Source organism: Olea europaea, chromosome 6, assembly GCF_002742605.1.
Source record: "Olea europaea var. sylvestris chromosome 6, O_europaea_v1, whole genome shotgun sequence".
Classification (NCBI taxonomy): Eukaryota; Viridiplantae; Streptophyta; class Magnoliopsida; order Lamiales; family Oleaceae; genus Olea; species Olea europaea.
The window spans coordinates 15,996,282-16,017,261 of NC_036242.1; the positions used below are offsets into that span (position 1 = coordinate 15,996,282).

At 33.1% G+C, this 20,980-nt stretch overlaps 1 protein-coding gene across 1 annotated transcript; it reads left to right on the forward strand.

The window, feature by feature from the left end:
• The first annotated feature begins 9,870 nt into the window (after nt 1-9,870).
• Nucleotides 9,871-12,307, forward strand: LOC111396516 (NDR1/HIN1-like protein 26). Its single transcript, XM_023022933.1, has 2 exons — nt 9,871-10,385; nt 11,889-12,307. The coding sequence occupies exons 1-2, from the start codon at nt 10,026-10,028 to the stop codon at nt 12,198-12,200; spliced, it is 672 nt and encodes a 223-aa protein (XP_022878701.1). The 5' UTR covers nt 9,871-10,025; the 3' UTR covers nt 12,201-12,307.
• The last annotated feature ends 8,673 nt before the right edge of the window (nt 12,308-20,980 follow it).

Below are 20,980 nucleotides of genomic sequence, written 5' to 3' on the forward strand. Positions count from 1 at the left end.
AACTTGTGTTCAGATTCTCATAAGCCATGTCCATCTGAAATATAAAAAAGACAATACCTGAATAATATAGAAAAAGAGAATTCGAGAATGAGGAACATCAATAAAACAGTTAAAACGGAAGTCCGAATGAATGAAAAAACTTCAAGATAACTCAAAACGATAAACAGAAAAATGTTTGACTTTACCAACTAACTTTAGGTTTTCGGCCGTTTTGGTCCACCTTGTGCTGCTGAGAGAATTCAAAGTAAAAAAGCAGTTGAAGAGAAAATAAGGCGGATTGGAATGAAGAGGGAAAAAGAGAGTGATGAGATGTTTGGCGGGTGTCACCAGCATGCGTACTAAATCAGGATTTTATTACTTTTTAATTTTCACCACCTCATCTAAAACGACACATCAAACAAAAAAACAAACAAACCTTATATAGTCAACTTTATCTGCTAATATCAATGATAAAAAAACAATTTCCTTGTACGAACTATGTCGTGAATGATAAGAAAGATTATGCTTCATTTGTCAGACTTCATTTTGTTTAAATAACTGCTACCATTGCATCATTTATGGATAGAATTTCGGCAAGAAAAATAGACCCAAAATTTTCTTGTTCGACCATCTTCTCTTTATTCAGTTTCTGAAAGGAAAAAAATATATATATATCGCCAGAAATTTTATGGGTTTTTACTGATATTGAGAAAGCTGGTAAGGGTGAAAGGGAAGAGGAGAATTTCAAGGAGAATTTTCAGAAAGAAATTGCGTGTCACATTTTTGTGGATGGAAAGAGACTCTTTCAGGTGTAATCAGTTGAGAGCTTATGAGGATTTTAGTGGGGTTCTATGAGAATCTTATCCACAATTATTGCTCTATGATTAATATTAATGTATGGCTCATCTAAACAATGCTTTTTTACGTTACACTCTTATGATTTGGGATCATTATAAGCCCTTGTTTGATCTCCATTTTTATGGAAATAATGCATTTTAAATAGTAAATTGATGAAGAATTTGTAATTAAAAATTAAGGAAAATTTTTGAATTTGCGTGTTATATTATTTTATTCAAAAATGTATGGTTAAAAATAATTTTTTTGAAAAATGGGAATCAAACAAGGCAAGGGCAGACCCAGATATTTCGAACTGAGAGGTTAAAAATGAAAATTTCCACTGTAGTCCGTATTCAAGTAGCAACAGGGGCTGAGCTGCTTAAGGATGACCCGATGGAGGGCCGATGGCGAAGAGAAAACTAGAAAGTGGAAAAGACGAGTGAAAAAAGAAAGACGAGTCATGACTCACGTTTGGCAATTGGCAATTTGGAAAAAAATGGGATTTGATTTGGGAATATTGGAACTCATTATATAAGTTGGATTAGATTTGGGTAAACGAGTAAATGGATTATGGATATAGTGATTAGATTTGGGCTGTTCATAAGTGGGCTTGAGTTTGGCAATTGGAGAGGGTAGTTGTTAGGTTTAAGAAAAAAAAATTTCAAAAATTTTGTGAAGTCATTTGACCCCACATGACCGCACGTGGATCCGTCGCTGAAACAAGGGCTAAACAAGATTACAACCCTTTACCTTTAATAGTCAGAATGTTTTTCATTTTGCAAAAATACTCTATACCTTTTGACATTTCTAGAAAGTCGGGTCTACCCATCTTTCTTCACAGGCTATACGTTCGTATAAAAGAGGTTTTAGTTACTTTACACCATATTAACAACTAGTGTAAAACTGAAGCGTCACGTATACTTTATTCATCAGCTAAGTTACAGTGTATGTTAGGTATGGAAGTCCAAAAATTCAAAAGTTGACCCAAAAAAAAAGTTGGCCAGAGGGGGAAGAAGAATGTGGGTAATTGCACATTGCACATAAAGTACAGAATTCCAACTGGACCACGGATCACTTCTCTACCACGCCTAAAATAGCCCTGGTATCTTGCTCTTTCTGGTAATTTATTTTAATTTTATTTTGCAGCTAGCAGATCGATCATATCATTGGATAAAAGTTAAGCATTTTTGTTTCCTTGTTGATATATGAAAATAAAATGTTTTATTTAAGTTTGATAGAAAAAAATAGACACGATGGGATAATATAATTGGTGAAGCAATATTTGAAGAGTTCACATATTTGATTATGAGAGTCGTTTTTCTTATATTGATTTTGTACGAAACTATTAAAGTTAATTTTTTAATTTGTTTTGAGTTTGGAAGCTTCTTTAGCAGTATGTCATTTTGTCCTAGTCTCTTTGGATTTATTAATGAAAGATAATGTTTTTAGTTGCGAATGAAAGTGACTATTTGAAACACAGTCAGTTTTTCTATCTAATCATTTTCTGCCACCACTTCATCTATCAATTCTTTCTGGCAAAGTGGGTAATCCATTCGTGTATTATAAGAGTTGAGTTGGTTGTTAGTTTATTATTTCCTTCCAAATGAATGCCATTTATAGGCTATATCATCCCGTGTTCTAAAAAGCGTAATGTGTGGCAATACGTAGACGTCAAATTTCAATCAATGCATGTCTAGACGAGGTTTAAGTGTGAAAAGGTTTAAAAAGACTTTTTTATTTTAATATTATTTTAAATTTTTAATCAATTTAAAAATTATTTTATAATACATACAAATTATTGTACCAATTGTAGTTTTAAAAGTTTAGCAAAATAAATATATTTTTAAACAATGAACAAAATATATTATAATAGTGCTAATTGAAATATCTGAAGAGTTTTTAATTTTTATTAATTAGTAAAAATAGAAAAATAATTAATTAACTTAATCAAATATAAATAACTATTTATGTAATAGTATAATGCACTACATCGAAAACAACAGTACAATATACTATAGTCAAATAAAAGATATAATATATTATAGCCAAACCAAATGTACAATATACCATAAGCCAAATCAAATGGATTCTTATCTTACATTGAAAGCTTACAATAAAATCTTTGGAGATGTCCTCTATAAATTAGTGGACCAATAAGTGGATAACCAATTTTTTGGTCCTTTCAATCTATTGGCCTAAATGTTGAAAATTTTATAATTATTAATAAATTTTAGGCCTTTTATTCCCATTGACCTAAATATTAAAAATGTCGTGTAGTGTACAATAATAATAATAATAATAATAATAATAATAATAATAATAATAATAATAATGCGTGTCAAGGCAAGCTTAGGCTCGCATTGGCGCACCTTAAAGTGATCAATGGAAGCCCTTAAATTAGCAAATAGGTCCTAGTCGCGACGTTTTTGCTAGGCGCGGCCAAGGACCATTAAATTAGCGCATAGGTCCTAGACGTGACGTTTTTGCTAGGTGCAGCCAAGGTGAGAGCTTGAAAATGATCAATGGAAGCCCTTAAACTAGCGCATAGGTCTTAGATGTTTTTGTCTGGTAGGGCCACTGCTCACTGTTTAGAACACTGATATTATCAATTAAAGAATCCAAGAGAGCTTTATGTTTCACTTGTCTTTTTTACATTCTGTTATTCAATTCTTCTCTATTTTGTGTCACTGATATCAGAGCTTGGTTGGGAGCCTAGAGTAAAAACATAAGTAGCAGCTTTATTTATTTTCTCCCATTTCATTTGTTTTTAATGTATTCGACCACATTCAATAATTTTGTTCAACCAGCTATTCCTCGTTTCGATTGTCACTATGAAAATTGGAGCATGCTGATGGAGACCTTCCCGAGGTCCAAAAATTATTGGCAGGTGGTTAGTATTAGGATAGCAGAACCAGTAGCTGGTTAGTATTGTTCCAGGCCATTAATGGATCTATCCTAGAAGCAATTCTCAGCAAAGAAACTTCCAAGTATATTTGAGATTTAATAATGAAGAATATGAAGGCTTATCAATATTGAAACGTGCATACTTCAAGCTTCGAGACTCTACAAATGAAATATGGTCTCTGTTACCAATTATTGTGCAAGGATTACGAGGATAGGAAACATAATGCAATTTCATGTTCAGAATATGGAAGTTCAGAAAATACTTCGGTTTTCGGTACCAAAATTTAATTATATTGTTTGCTCAACAAAAGAAACTAAGGATGTAGATGCATTCTTAATGAACTTCAACCTCTTATTTATGTAAGTATTATGCCATAGATTCAATCGATTTATGTTGTAAACACTTTTAATATGTTTAATACATTTATTTTTCGGCAAGATCTATTATTTATTTAAATTATTATTCTAATAAATAATATTAAATAATAGAGTCCAAAGATTCAAGTTTAAGTAATTTGTTAATCACAAGGAGTTTTGATTGTGAGATGCAAATTACATATGATTAGATCTTGAATAATCCATGATCGTAAGTAATAACGAGATATGGATATCGTTATTGCGGATAGATTATCACGTGTGGCATTTCTTACTTGTGAAGTAAGTAGCTAATCTCACGAGTTAAAGTGTGGTGACACTTAAATGAATACGTGGATGTTTTGTTATAGAACAAAATATTGAAAACCCGCTAAGAGATTTCACATGGATAACTATCTGTCAGTGGTTAATCTCTAACGCTCAATAGTGGAATTGGTTCTTTGACTTGAAGTTATCATAGTGCCTTGTATGAGGACAGTCATGCTTTGACGTTGTTGGATGTTGCTCTGCCAAGGGTCGCTAATACGACATCGTTCGGGTATCAAGATTCATATGAAGGTTGTGAATGACCAATAGAGGATTCATTACTCTTAGATAGTAAGAGATTGTGATCTGCATGTCGTTCAATTAAGTCAATAACGAAATATTTGGCCAATGTATTCTCATAAGTCGAAAAGGAGTTTTAGAGTCACGTTGACTTAATAGTAGAATGAAAGATATGATTGATAATCGAGATTGACATACTTTCATATCTCGTAATTGATCGTATCATATTGACGAATGAATTATAGTTTCATGGTAAACGAACAAGTTTGGTTTTGTCATACCACATGACATTTTTCGTCACATGTGTTGCACTGATACATTGCTAGATGTTATTCTAGGACGGCGAGTGTGAATTTGTAATAAATTAAAATGATTTTTAATTTATCAATTTTGATTAGATCAAAATAATATTTCACATCGTTAGGCATCGTGATCAGGAACATAATGTGTTGCACACAAAAGAGAATTGAAAGATTGCAATTTGTCAATTAATTAATTTAACAATCGTTGGATAAATTAATTAATTGGGTTGGTTATATATAGGCCCGAATCAATTAATTTGATTAATTAATTCACGTGCCGAATTTAATTAAATGAGTTAACTAAATAGTGGACCGAACCAAACCAAGCCCATTTGGACTTATATAAATATATGGATAGGGTTTTCAATCTGTAGACAATCTCATAATTTTTGCTAGCACGAGAGAAGAAAATCCTTGTGACTGCTATCTGTTCTCTGTGTAGAATTCATTAGAGGCTGGACAAGTGGACAGCTGTGGGAGACAGATCCAGGTTGCTGGAACAAAGATAACGCAAAGGAGTTTGCAGATCTAAAAAAAGGTTAACTTTTATCACAATTCCTATCAAAATACAAAGATGAATTATAGTGGAAATTGAAATTGTTTTATTTTCATTGTGCATGTTTAAGTAAATTCCTAACAATCTATCCACAAAGAAAAGATGAATAGAAGTTCAACTACAAATGAGCAAGCCTTAGGCTTGCTCATCAAGTGAGGAGGCAATAGATGTAAAGGTAGAGGTAGAAAAATGGGAGGTTAAGGCAATAAAGATGGTAGGTAGTATCAAAATTTCAATGCTAATTATAATCAATTTCAAGACAAAGGTAGAAGATGTGACCAACACTTTAGACAAATCCAAGGTAGAGTGCAAAAAATATCATAAATTTGGTCGTCGTCTTTCTAGATGTCATGCAAAATTAACCAAGGACAAATAAAAAACAAAATGGGAGAAATTGAATTTTGCAGTGAACAAGGAATTAGAAAATTTGTTGATGGCCTACCATGTCAATTCGAAAATTTGTTTTATTTTTTTTCTTTAAAATGTATGGGTTTACCTATTTCATTCTCTCTACAATCATCTTGATTGCATGAAGGAAGCAGGTGGGCACATACCTCATAAGAAAAAGACTTGCATAAAACCTCCGAAAAACAAAGAATCTTCAAGTTTCAGGTATGTCAATTAATTACGTTTGACAGCAAGCTTCATTGACGATACTTGAAATTTGAGGATTCTTTATTTTCGGAGACTTGAATTAAAAAAATTTATACCCATAATAAGTTATTTGTGTACAATTTTAACTCTATTTACTTGAAAATAATTAGCTAGGCCCAAGCACAAATAAAAGTGGATTTGAAAATTCATATCTAATTTCAAATCTCAAATCGATTTATCATTTATACATTTTACTTCTACAACTTTGTACATTTCATATTCGTACAATTCAAATTTTCAAACTTCATATCAATTTTGTATATTCAATATTTCAATTTAACGAAAAATAAATATTTTTGCATCAATAAAAGAAAGCTTTCAAAAACAAAGAATCCATTTCCTCAAATTACATACAACGTGAATCAAGTGTGCTGCTAACACATGAAGTGTGTTTGGTTCATGTTTTCTTGCAGATGCTTGATTGATAATATTGGAAGAATTTGAGGATATGTTAGACTAATTCTTTGTTTTTCGGATACTTGATTTAAAAAAAAAAATATACATATAACAAGTTATTTGTGTACAGTTTTAACTCCCAATAATTATTATGGAAGGATTAAAAAAAGAAAAAAATAGATTGAGCTCGTGGGCCAAGCTTGGCTCGACCCACAAGCCACGAGCTCTAGGGCCAAGCTTGAGAGACTTGCCTCGTTTTTTAGAGCCCCGAGCTCACCTCATCAATTTGACGAGTCGAGCTCATGGGTAATGGGGCCAAACGACTCTGTTTAGCCCATTGCCACCACCAGATCCGAATTAGAAATGACATCTACTTGGATCTACTTCAAAGTTGCCAGCCCGTGTTGGTCTAAATGTGTATGTCATTGATGTTTCATCACATTTTGGCTACAACTCTACTTTCAATCTTTCAATTTTTAGGATTTAGTTGCTTCTAAAAGCCATTTTAGTCTCTCCGATGATCCTTTTCTATCTCTATCTGTGGACCCCAGATTGAATCTATTGCTATTTCTACTCCAATACCACCTATCACAATACAGAAAGATAAAATTGATGCTATTTTAGATGAACATATTAAGTTGGCCAATGATAGAGAGATTCAGCGCTTTTTTATTTGTTGGATAGATCAATTTGATTTTGACTATACATAGATTATCAGATAGACACTCCATTAGCTTGAATCAGATTTATCGGAGCTTTATTGGAGTCAACAAGATCTTCCTTTGCTAGTTCACTTTCCATCCATCTCGAGGGAGTCGATGGGGACACTATATTCAAACCTCCACTTACGTGTGTTTATGGGACTTGGAAGAAGCTTGTGCAAACACTTAGCTTATGATTGGAATATTGATTGTAGTCTATTTTTTTGTGTTTTATTCACTCAACAGAGTTGAGTTTTTTCTCCCACTTGAGAGAATTGACGAGGATATCTTTTATTTTATTGTAGTGAACTATCTTATTTATGCTTTCTTTAGTTGGGCTTGTACTATTGGATTAGTCCAAAGACCCTTTACTTTGGGATTTGTTTTTTATATATTGGTTTGTAATGAAACTTGCAAAGGTAGACAACACATTTGGTGAAAATTAAATTGCTTGTTGAAAACATTTCTTCTTCTTCTTTTGTGTGCTTCTCTTTCTCTTAGTTCTTTACTTGATTCTACATCATTAAGCCTCTTTTTCAATAGTTGAATTTGTTTTATATAATTGAGTGCCTTTTTATAACAACCAAGTTTTTCTCCCTGACGATGTTCCAATCTATCCTGATACCTACAATTAAGGGCATTACTAAATATCTCTTTTCCCATTCAGCATGAGAATTACTACTTTGAAGAGTAAAATTTTATAGAGAATCTAAGTAAGGAACAAACGAAGAAAGGACTTAAAATATGCACTTAGAATTTACCTTTAATGCTGTGAGGTATTTATAGAGGCTTCCATCATGTTCACGTGACGAAAAATCAACGAAATGTAGAGTGACACATGTCATGGGATCTATAATATCAAGATGATCTGTAGCAAAATGCAATGAGACATCCGTTTATGGAAGGGGACCGAGCGAGATTGTGTTATAAAAGGTTGGAGTGAGTTTGACCAATACTGGCTCATACAGTTCCCACAATAGTTTACCCGTTGGGGACTTGTGGGTTCCTTATGAATCGAAGATAGATCTATTAAGCTTATCTAACTCAAATGACCTATTGGTAATGGCCAGTGGGTGAGTATGTAGGCCATCCACTAGCAAAAAAGGATAGGGGTGAAGGGGAGAGAGCGGCCAAATTTCCATAGTCAATAACTTGAATGTAGGGGTACTTAAGTCGGTTAATAATTAGAGGACATTGGTGATGCAGTATGCATGATGTATGCAAACTATCAAAAATTTTCCGAGTTTTACGATTTTAGAGTATCTCCAAGAGATTCTTCGTTTTTAACGAGCATATTTCATCATTTAGAGAACATCTATAAAATTAAAGAGTAAAAATTTTGCAGCACTTCAACGTGCTCTTTATATTTAACACTTAATTTCACTACTCTCGAAAAATATTTATCATTTTTTCCCATCTTTATTTTAAGTAATTTTTCTTCAGATTATTATGTTATTTTCCTTCATTGAAAATTGAAATCTATTGAATGCATTTAATTGTAGAGAGTGAGTTTGGGAGAGCCAAACTCACTCTCTAATTAAAATATCAATTTAAAAAGTTTATTAGAGAATGATTTTAAAGATTGACTCTTTAATCTCCCAAACTCACTGTCTAAATTAAAATATCAATTTAAAGAGTTTATTAGAGAATGATTTTAAAAATTGACTCTTTAAAATAGAGAGCATATCATATTTTAAGAGTCTTTTGGAGATATTCTTAGTATTATATGAGTATATTATATTTTTTCCTTTGATTAGAGTTTTGCTAATGGTAGTTTTAAATTAATATTAGAGAGCATTTTATGTTTTAACAATCTTTTGGAGATGCTCTTAGTATTATATGATTGTATTAGATTTTTTCCTTTGATTAAAGTTTTGTTTATGGTAGTTTTAAATTAATATTAGGGAAAATTGCAGTCACGATACCAAATCTATAACTTTTATGCAGACTTGACTCAAACCTTTAATTTGTACCACTCGTGGTGCTAACCTTTCAAAAACTCTCACTTGAAATTCAAATGGATGATTTATGTTAGTTTGATAGTTATTTTTTCAGAGAATTGACATTGACTAACATTTTGACAAATTTTAAAAAGGTTAAAATTGTAATTTTATATTTTTCAACAAAAAACACAATTGTAATAAATATTAATAATTAAATTAAAAAAGAAAAATCAAGATATAAACCATCCACCACCATCCCATTCTTTCCCAACTCCAGAACCAAATCCAAAAGCCACCGTCACCTTCCACCACCACAAACAAATTATACTAGAATCATGTATTTGCTTACCTTTCATAACCCACGTTATTTTTATTTTCTTCAATATCATGTAGCAGACAATATTTCAGCAATCTTGATTCCCACGTAAATTTGCTACTCATTATTCATGAAGATCCATTATTCTTTTCTTCCACAAGCAAAAAGCTTAAACGTATCTCTGATATGTTCCCTTTTTGGCCCGGGCAACACATTTCTAGACTAATATAATAAATAGACGTCCAGCATCATAAATGTAGATTAAGTCCCGCTTTATATCCTTTTAAAATAAACTTTTTAATTCTCGTACTCATTTTTAATTACACAATAAATATTTTATACGTAAACTCAAAAACTTTTTAACGACATATTCTCCGAAAAATACTGTCCAAAACATTATTTTTTCATAATGATGGCCATCAAACAGAGACTAAGATAGTAGATACTGCATATAATAGGACGTGTTATCATAGCCCTTAAGTCTTCCTGTCTCATAATCCGTTACGAGCCGGAAAAATGAGGTCTGGTGATCAGATACCGATCCAAAGCACCACCAGAACCCGCGCCATGAAGCGGCACCACACAGCTCGTTACTACGCCCACCGTGTGAAAGAAAGTCTAACCGCCAGAATCACCAAGCTTATTTGCAGCATCTTTTTGTTCATCCTCTTTGTTCTAGGCCTTATCGCGTTCATTTTGTGGCTCAGTTTGCGTCCTCACCGGCCCAGATTTCACATACATGAATTTTCGATCCCAAGCTTCAGCCAAGAAATTGGATATGCAAATGCCAATATAATCTTCAATGTAACAGATCGAAATCCAAACCACAAGGTTGGGTTTTACTTCGATGCCATGCAGATAACGGTGAATTACCAGGTATTGTGTGAATTCTATCTTAAAATGTTAGCTCTCTTAACAAGAATACTCCAACTACTTAAAAATATTGATTGTTGTCCCTATGTTCAAGGGTCTTGAGATTTTACCCTTAACACGTGCCAATTTGGGAACACGATTGATTGTTGTCCCTATATTCAAGGGGCTTGATATTTTACCCTTAACACGTGCCAATTTGGGAACACGATTGATTGTTGTCCCTATATTCAAGGGGCTTGATATTTTACCCTTAACACGTGCCAATTTGGGAACACGATTGATTGTTGTCCCTATATTCAAGGGGCTTGATATTTTACCCTTAACACGTGCCAATTTGGGAACACTAACTTTGAAAACCGACTGCTCATTTGACTTTAGTACGTGTTTGAGTTACATTATTTTTAAAGAATGTATTTTAGAATAGTAGATTGATAAAAAATATGTGGTTAAAAATAAGAAAAAGTTTTGGACTTGCTTGTAATGTTATTTTATTAAAAAATGTGTGGTTGAAATGATGTCAATCACTTTTTAAGAATGTATTTTTTCCAAATAATGCAACTCAAATATGGCCTAAATGTATCCCAATTGCTTTTTTGAACTTTTTTGAGCAATATAACATACTAAGCCATCTCAAAATATATAATTCCTCAAATTTTTTTTTAACCACACAGTCTTTTAACTAAATAATTTTCACGTAGACCAAAGCCCTCGTTTGGCTTCCATTATTTCAAATGTTAATGGACAAAATAATTTTTATTTTTTTTGGAGAATGAAAATGGTTGAAAAAGAACAATAAGTTTTCAATTTACGTATGATCATTGGTGGACCAACATTGGGTCCTAGGGGGTCAAGAGACCCACCAACTTTAGTGGTTTTCTAATTTTTTATTTATTATTTATGTTTTAAATCACGATGAAAGAAGAGAATCATTCCATTACCAAACAACAATTGAATTGATTGTTTTTGGTAATCTGTTATTGTTGATAAACGGACTATTTTTTTCTCTTGAATTGATTGTTTTAATTGATTGTTTGTATCAGGTATAGAAAAGTTCTTTAAATGCAGATTAAATGCAAGTCTACATTTAAAGTATTGAAAATGATATAATTACGGAACGTTTGAACGCGTAGAGAACAATTGTAATAAGATATCAAATATATTAAATTTTTAGTAACTTTTTTATAAATTTGATTGTGTCCCACTAACTTCAAATGTCTATATCCGTCACTACATATAATATTATTTTATGAAAAATTATGTGATTAAAAATAGGAGGGAAAAATAAAAATTAATTTAATGGGAGCCAAACGGGGCAAAATTTTTCTTATTTCCTAACCACACAATCTCCAAAAAATCATTATTACAAAACTCATTTGTTTATTGTTAAAATAGGGCTCAAATGAGGGTTAAGTTTGGTTCCATATTCTTACCTTGTTTAAGAATGGTAGCAAAAGTTCATGTTGATTATTGTTTTCTTATTGAAGCGATGTGGAATTTTACTAACAGGAACAAAATATAGGCAACGTGATATTATTATTTCCATTCTATCAAGAGCCAAAAAACACAACAATCCTTTATGGCAATATAGGCGGCGCGGCCTTGAAGTTGTCGGGTGAGCTGTGGCAGCAGATAGTGGCAGATCGAACGCGAGGGACGCTGACTTTTAGCCTTGGATTATCTTCAAGCATTAGATTCAAAATATTCGCATGGATAAGTAAGCACCATAGAATCCATGCAACTTGTGCAGTTGGAGTAGGTTCAGACGGCTTCATCTTGCCAAGTTATAAAGATAAGAGGTGCCAAGTTTATTTCACCTGATTTTCAGTGTAAAATGTGGAACGTAAATCAGATTATTTCTTGTGGGTTTGTTGTTTGTTTGATTTTTGTGATTTTTTGGGTTTTGTTTTTACCGAAAAGTCGTTCAATCGGGCATATTTTCAATATAACTTTTCGATTTTCTTTGTAGGATAATGATAAATGTACAATTTGACATTAGACGTTGTTAAAAGATACGAAAGATTGTGATATTATTTTCTATAAACATGGCCTTCTACCTCATAATAGTTAAGATTAAAGGTCAAATAACACGATAATAATTACCAACGAAAATTTATAGCATTACTCAAATTTTTAACTTTAAATTACTCGTTATAAAAAGCTAAAAGACACCTGAAATATCAACCCACAACATGAATAACAATACCTTTTCAAATTCCACCCAAATCATCTTCTAATGGGCTGAAAATGTTGTTGGTCGTCCTACATGGCTTACAGCTTGATTGGCGTGAAAAGTTTTGAACAAGGATTGTACATTATGCCCTTTTTTTCAATTAATATTTTTTGCTTATCCTAACATAAACCATAGAATCAAGTATTATGACTCGGGGTCCATCTTCAAATGCTTGTCTTGTTAATAAAGCTTTATTCAGTACCCCACAACTTCTTTTTTTAATTTTTATTTTTTGAACTTCACTATGTTCATCTTGTTATTGTATTCTTGTTAAATGTTTGGGCTGCCTCACTATATTTGGCCTATTGGGCTGATTAAATTTTGTGGAAATTACACAAAATCCTAGCATTAAAATTATGAATTCTAAATTGGGGGGGGGGGGGGGAAGTTTAACATTTCAAAAAATTAGAAAATTTATTTTAATTAATATTTTTATGAAATAAATATAACCCTAACTCTCTCTCTCTCTCAACCCTTTCTCGGCAAAGATCAAGGTTAACAACATTGCGAATCATAGCAGCACCACTGTGGCTACCGTCGCTGCAGGTCATGGTGGCGACAGCAACTCGAAGAAATCGAGTTGCAACTATAGGGAAGATGGTGGTTTGACGGTTGCAGTCGGCGATTTGGTAGATATCTAGGGTGAATGTGGTGATGGTGGTTTCGATTTTAGATGTGATGTAGATATGGTGGTGGTGGAAATCTACTCATGACTGTGGGAAGATGGTGGTACGACGACTGCAGTCGGCGATTGACATGGCAGCGATGAATGTGGTGTTAAAGGTTGTGGATTGGGGCATCTATTCAAAATTGATTGCATCTCTGTCGGAGTTGGCGTCACGCCTCTATTGCGTCGCTATGGCTGAAGGTGCTTGTAAAGCTAGTGGAGGTGGTGCGATGGATGGAGATGGGGTGTTGCGCGGTGATGGTTTTGATGATGTGGTGTTTGCGGTGGTGTTATAAGGTGGGTGGAGGGTAGGGTGCAGTGGCGATGGTTTTGAGGTTTGTGATGGTTTTTGTTGGTGGTGCAGGTGGATGTGCTGCCTAACGTGGTGGTCGGCAGTGGTGTTGGTGGTCATGGTCGGGTCGATGGTTGTGGTTGCAAATGATGGTGGTGGTATTACTGTTGGTGTTATAGTGGTGGTGATATCAATGGTGGTAGTGATAGGCGACGTCGCTGGTTGTTGTTGGTCGTGGTATGGTGCTTTGGAGTGCTGGGATGGGGCGTGGGTGCTATAGATATTGTAGTGGTGGTGATGTTGACAATGGTGGCGGTGGACAATGTCACTGGTGGTGGTTGGCGGTACTGTTGGAGGCAGCTTTGAAGTGGTGGTCGCAAGTGTTGGTGGTGGTCACAGACTATTTAGTTGATTGTGACCACTGAATTGACTAATTTGTGACCAATAAACAATATGCGACCAATGAAAAAGATAAATTGCAACCAAGAAATAATGTGTGATCTAAAAAATTAATAATTTGTGACTATCTAATAAGTTATGATCTATAATATTTGTGATCTGTGACCTATAAATTTTTTTATTTGTGATCGAAAAATAACTTTTGACTAATAATTTGATATGTTGTGACTAAAAATAAATATGTGACTAACTAATTTTTTGATTTGTGATCGATGAACAAACTGTGACCTACAAAATTTTTGAATTATAATCGAAAATAATTTGTGACCAAAAAATAATAAGTGATTAATTAAATTATTAATTTGTGATCAAATTGTATACATCTGTGATCTAAATATATTTAATCAATAAAATAATTAATTAAATCATAAATAAATTTTAATAAAAATTTGCTTTTTGAAGTTTGAAACTTGTTTTCTTGATTTTGAAATGGGTAAACTTAAAGTCTTACTTATGAAATTTTTCCTTAAATTTTTGAAAATAAATCTGGCCCAATTATAAAACACGTTTTTTGGTTGTACGCTTTTGCCTCCATAGTGGTTTGCAATATGCCATATACCTGGCTTAATTACGACCCTAAATTTGAACCGATTCATATGGGTAGATATTATACTTGGTTGTTTCATTTTCTTGGCGATCACTTACTGTATTGTTGTTCTCTGAAAAACTCTCTCTCTCTCTCTCTCTCTCTCTCTCTCTCTCTCTTTGTGAGTTAGGGTTTCTTTAAAAATTTGTTACTCTCCGTCTTTGTGATGTAAACTCTGTTTTTGGTGAGATGAGGGTTGTTTAGTATAATTTGTGAGAGATATTTGAAAGTAGCTTTGATTACTGATTTGAGTATAGAGAGGTTAGAAAGAACATGAAGAAATCCCTGATTTCTTCATACATTTGTACGATTTCTTGGTTGACCTTAGTGGATCTGGAGTTAAATCTCTCAGCAAATGCTCTACAAGTGAGTAGATCATTGACTAAACATCCGACCCTTTTGGTGAAAAATCTTTGTGTTCTTGTTTTAAATTTCTGCAATTTTGGTTTTCATTATACAAATGGGTTCGCTACGTTGTGGGACCGAAAAGTGGTATCAAAGCGCATTCTAATTTTTTTAATACTTTACAAATTTGCAGATTGATATTTTAAAAGGACAAGAAATTTTTGAGAGAAATTAGTTTTCTGAAATCCTTGGTTTCTGATCTACTCTCAGTTCAACCTTTGGTTGGATCACCTTGTAACAACTCTGTGATGTTGGGGTTAGTTTCTCAAAGTTTTTATGGAATCACTTACTCTTTGAGAAATAAAAAGCGATCTGGTTTTTTCATTTTTTTAAAACCCTCCAAACTCATTTTTTTGCATTCGGATCTATTGTTTATGCTGAGTTCTAGAAATTATTGTTTTGACTCACTGCTAAGTCCCGATGGATCTTACAACTCATACTAAGTTTTAACGAATTTGAGTTACCTCACTCCAATTCTTGCTAAGTGCTTGACTCATTGTTAAGCAGGCCCGATCCTGCCTAGAGGCAGATGAGGCCTGCGTCTCAGGCCCAAAATCTAAGGGGGCCTCATATTGCTGGCCCAATTTTTTTTTTCTTTGAACAATGGCCCAAAATCTAAGGGGGCTCTGTTTTTTTTTTTTTTTTAATTTTGGGATAATTAGGTACAATACCCTAAAAAAATTAAGTATTTGATTAATACCTTAAAATTGACTTAAACTATTATTATCGTATTAATTACGTTCAAAACATTGACACCCACAACAAAAACCCAAATTAGAAGGGGGAATCCTTGCATTAGTAAACTCTTGAGAAACCGTCATTCCTGACTCCGACTCCGACTTGGACTCAGTATTCTTGTAGAGAGAAAACCTTACCCACCAATTTAATGCTGTTGCATTTTCGTAGTTTTAACGAGAGTTGGCCTTGGGACGATTGGGTGATTTTGGGGCAAATTTTGAGCGAAAAGCTTTTCTTGCTCTATAAAAGCGTGAATTTGGCAAATCTTTATCGATATTTGGTCGATTTTATCAATGGTCAAAGTAGGTAAATGAATATCATGAATCAAAGTCATCAAAGAGAAATTCTGGGAGTATAGAAAGAAATTCAAACTTCAAGAATTACACTCGAAAATTTGAAGGTAATTTTGAATACACTTTATTTTTGAGGTTGAACTTTGAATTTTAGTAGTTTTTTGGTTTACATTAAACAAATTGTCATTAAATTTTGGATTATCTCTAGAATTAAATGGTGCTCTTTCCCTTTGATTTTCTATGATACCATCAAGGTGTTTGACAAAATGTCTCAATTGAAATTTACATTTACATTTAAAGACATGATGTAAACATCATATGGCTTTTGTATAAATTGTGGAAGCATTTTTATGAAGTTTATTGTCCAATTCGAAAAATTTGAACAACGTCCAGTTATGTAAATATGAAGAAAGAGTAAATAGTAAATCCTGTTAAAAAATGGACATCAAACAGGGGCTAAATTACTTTGAACAAAGTAAATAGTAAATACTAATGAAAAATGGGAGACAATTCATTGAGAGAAAGAGTCAAGTCATAAATCCAAGGAAGACAAAATTTCTCAGTCACAAAAAAGACGTTTTGATTTTCCTACTAATCATGAAATGGACAAAACTTCCTTAACATTTGTAATTTTCTATTTGTGAATATACTGTACTCATTTAAGAATATTTATATTGATGCATGATGTTCTGCTCCATTCTTTAATAAGAAAATGGTCCGAGGTTTTTCTCTTCCCCACAATTTCCCTAATCTCTGTCTAATAATTTTCAACCTCTCCTCCACCTCCAATGGTTGCTTCAGGTTTTTTCCCTTATTTTTCTCATTATTTACAATTTCATTGAGCCAGAATGGCCTTCTTCTGGAGCTTTTCTTCTGTTCCATTGCTTGGCCTCCTGTCTCTCTTCCTCACCACCACCCTTCCGCCACCCTTGGCCACAACCCTCACAACGACCAGCCTCTGCTTTCGAAAGCCATCCACCACCGCAGTTGATGTCCCCGTTTTCAGCGTAGACTTTTTCAAAATGGTGAGACATGTGGGTCAAAGTAAATAATAAATACTTTTTAATGGGCATTCTCTAAGTTTTTGCAATCCATGAAATGAAATTGAAAGCGGAGGGTAAAGTTTGGGTGTACTATTTATTGCTTTTGTCTGAAAATTATTGGAATTCCTGCATTAATATTTTTCCCATTTGATAGGATTTTCCCGAGTGATTTAAGATGTATGTGGTGGAGAGTAGAGGCGGATGTTAAAGCACACAACCTGTGATTTTAATGATCCTGGATAGGCTTGGTTGGATTCACCATCAATCAGGTTCGACATTTTGCACAATTGGAATGAAATGGATCTTGAAATGGTGCTGTCCCGGGATTTCATGTGGCACACGATGTTTAATAAGTCTCCGAGCCACCTAGCTAGTTGAAGAGCAAGTAACAATATCTGTAAGATGGGCCTTTTTGTGCTACCTTTATTTGAAGTTTTCACATATTTGTTTCTGTGAAGAATTTCAGTTCTCTGTTCTGTATTATAATTTGTAATATTTGTGTTCTTGGTTATAGAAGAAAAGGGAAAGGGAAAATAAACTCTGATGTCCATTTTTTGATGATATTCAATTGGCATGCGTTAGTTTAATTCATATGTATTGAGGTAGATAAATAATACATTTTGTTTAAACTTCTGATTTCAGTCTTGTAAAGACATTGTGGGGGAAGTTTTTTATTCTGGTTGGTAGTTTTGTGGCTACAACAGTGCTGTTAGATGTGTGATTGAAGGTTGATAGGTTTGGGTCCATGTGGTTGTGGTGGTATGTTGTGGCAGGTGGCAAATTTTTTTAGTAGAAATCTACTTTGTACTTATTTGCTTTGGAGCATGTTACATGTACATCAAGGCCTACATAATGATTTACATAATGCTACATGATACTTTATCATTGGATAATTTTCTATAATATATTTGGTTATTGTTTTGATGTTAGTTTTTCAAGTTAGTAATGGGTCGCATAATACATTGTTGAAGTTTGCATTCACGTTGATTTCGCCGGTGGGCCTAATTTTCAGACTTCACCTCAGGCCCTGAGAATCACAGGATCGGCTCTACTGTTCAGTGTTACTAAGTCATTGTGATTTGTTGAGCTCCCATGCCTGTATTAGGGTTCTTGGTTCAACTTTGGTAATTTTTTATTGCACTCTTCACTCTGAAACTTTGTGGTTTCAGACTTTGGTATCTTCTGAACTCTCCCTTTTTTAAAGTTGATAGTTGTTCTTGTTAATTCTAAAATTGGTTGTTAAGGTAAGTAATCTGCCATTACTTTCCTTTGTCCAAGATCGCTTGTGAGGATATGAGAATCTAAGGGAGTAGTGGAATCCAAGGTTACGATTCCTTAAGCCTATTTCAAATTAAAAACTATACCTGTTAGTTCTAATCTCTATGATTTTGTGAATTGCATGATAAGTAGATACAATTAGTTACACTTGTCTTACTATGTTCTTAATATTCACTGTAACACTGCTAATCTTCTTGAATTAAAAATACTCTGTGTGTTGTATACTTGTAATTTTGTGAGCATATTTGTCAATATGTCTACTATACAAAAATTTGAAGTTCCAACTTGGAATGGTACTGGAGACTTTAGTCTCTGGCTCTAGAAGATGAAGACACTATTATTACAACAAAGATGTGCTAGTGTTCTTAGTGGATCTTGGGTTACAAAAATTAGTGCCTATAGGAGAAAAGAATTAGATGAAATTGCCTGAGATTCTATATTTTTTCATCTCCCTGATAGTGTGACTAGGAAAGTTGGTGAAACCACCGATACCCAGACACTATGGTCTAAATTAGAACCGTTGTACGTAACTAAAACTATGCCTAATAAGTGTTACCTTTTAAGGCAGTTTCATAACTTCAGATTTGACACATCTCAATGCTTAGAAGAAAATATTAATAGATACACAAAATTGATTCAAGACTTAACTAACTGTGATGAGAAAATTTCCGATAACCAACAAGTTGTTGGCCTGTTGAATTTACTAAGTGAAAAATATAGGGACATTAGAAATGCTTTAGAATATGGGTGACAGATCTTACAGTTGATATCATAATTTCTGCCTTAAGGAATAAAGAACTTGAACTAAAAACTGAGTTCAAATATCCTAAAATTTGTGAAGGGCTACATGTAAAAGAGAAACAAAACCAAAGTAAGAAGAAAAATTTGTATAATTTTAACTCTTCCAATAAAGGTCGATTCTAGAAACCAAAATACAAAGATAGAAATAAAAATTAGATTAAAACCAAGAATCAAGTTAGGAAGTGTTACTATTGTAGAAAGACAAGACATCTAATAAAGGACTATTTCAAGAAAATTTCCGACTCAAAAGAAAGAAACAGTCTATATTGCTTTGCAGCTATTGCTTGTAAAAATGAATTTAACATTTTTGGTGTTGTCCTTACTAATACACCTAGAAGAGACCTAGATGAATGGGTTCTTGATTCAGGTTGTAGTTTCCACATGTGTCCCACTAATGAATGATTCTCTGAATTTGCTGATCTAAATGGAGGACAAATTCAAATTGAAAATGACATGAGTTGTCAGATTAAGGGAATTGGAAATTTAAAACTGGTGTTAAATATCAACTATATACTTGAGTTAAATAACACCAGATATGTGCCTAAACTCAAAAGAAATATAATCTCTTTGGGAGAATTAGATGACAAATACAACACAATGATTGATAAAGGCCTCATAAAATTGAATGATGACAATAAAGAAGTCATCACCTCTCCTAAGGTAAATGGAATTCACACTATCTATGCAGAACCTTTAGTAGGCTGTGGCTCTGTAGCTATAAATTCTAACTCTAATTAATCTCTAATCTGACATAAAAAACTTGGCCACAATTTTGAAAAGGTGTTCATTCTCTTGAATAAACTTGGATGTTTGACAATAATAACATTGAAAAGTTAGATTTTTGTGAAGACTATATAATTGGAAAATAGCAAATACTACCTTTCAAAATTGGAATTCATAAATGCACTTGTATTTCAAAATATTTACATGCTGGCCTATGGGGTCTAGCTTCTGTAAACACCTTAAGTAGATTTATGTTCTATCTACTAATAGTAGATGATTTTTCAAGAAAAATATGGACCTTTCTTTTAAAACAAAATCTGATTATTTTCAAACTTTCAAACAATGAAAATTGATGCTTGAATCTTTCAAACAATGAAAATTTGATTAAATTTTTGAAAATAAATCTGGCCCAGTTATAAAACTCATTTTTTTGGTTATACGCTTTTGCCTCAATAGTTGGTTGTGATATGCCATAAACCTGGCTTAATTACTACCCTAGATTTGAACCGGTTCATATGGATAGATATTATCTTGGTCGTTTCATTTTCTTGGGGGTCACTTACTGTATTGTTGTTCTCTCGAAAGTTCTTTCTCTTTATGTGAATTAGGGTTTCTCTAAAAATTTTGAACTCTCCGTTTTTGTGATGTAATCTCTATTTTTGGTGAGATTGAGGATTGTTTAATACAATCTGTAAGAGATATCTGAAAGTTGCTTTAGTTACTGATTTAAGTATGGAGAGGTTGGAAAGAACTTGAAGAAATCCCTAATTTCTTCATACATTTGTACAATTTCTTGTTTGATCTTAGTAGATTTAGAGCTATAGCTCTTAACAAATGTTCAACGGGTAAGTAGGTCATTGACTAAATATCTGGACCCTTTCAGGGTAAAAAACCTTGTGCTCTTGTTTAAATTTTTACAATTTTGGTTTTCATTATACAAACGAGTTCACCATGCTTTGGGACCAAGAACGTCATAGTTGATATGCCAAGTTTTTACCAATGAATGTGATTCTTTAAAAAAAAAATGTGAAACAAGCCACAAAGCAAATATGAAGATGAATATATAGTCATTTCTTCTTCTCA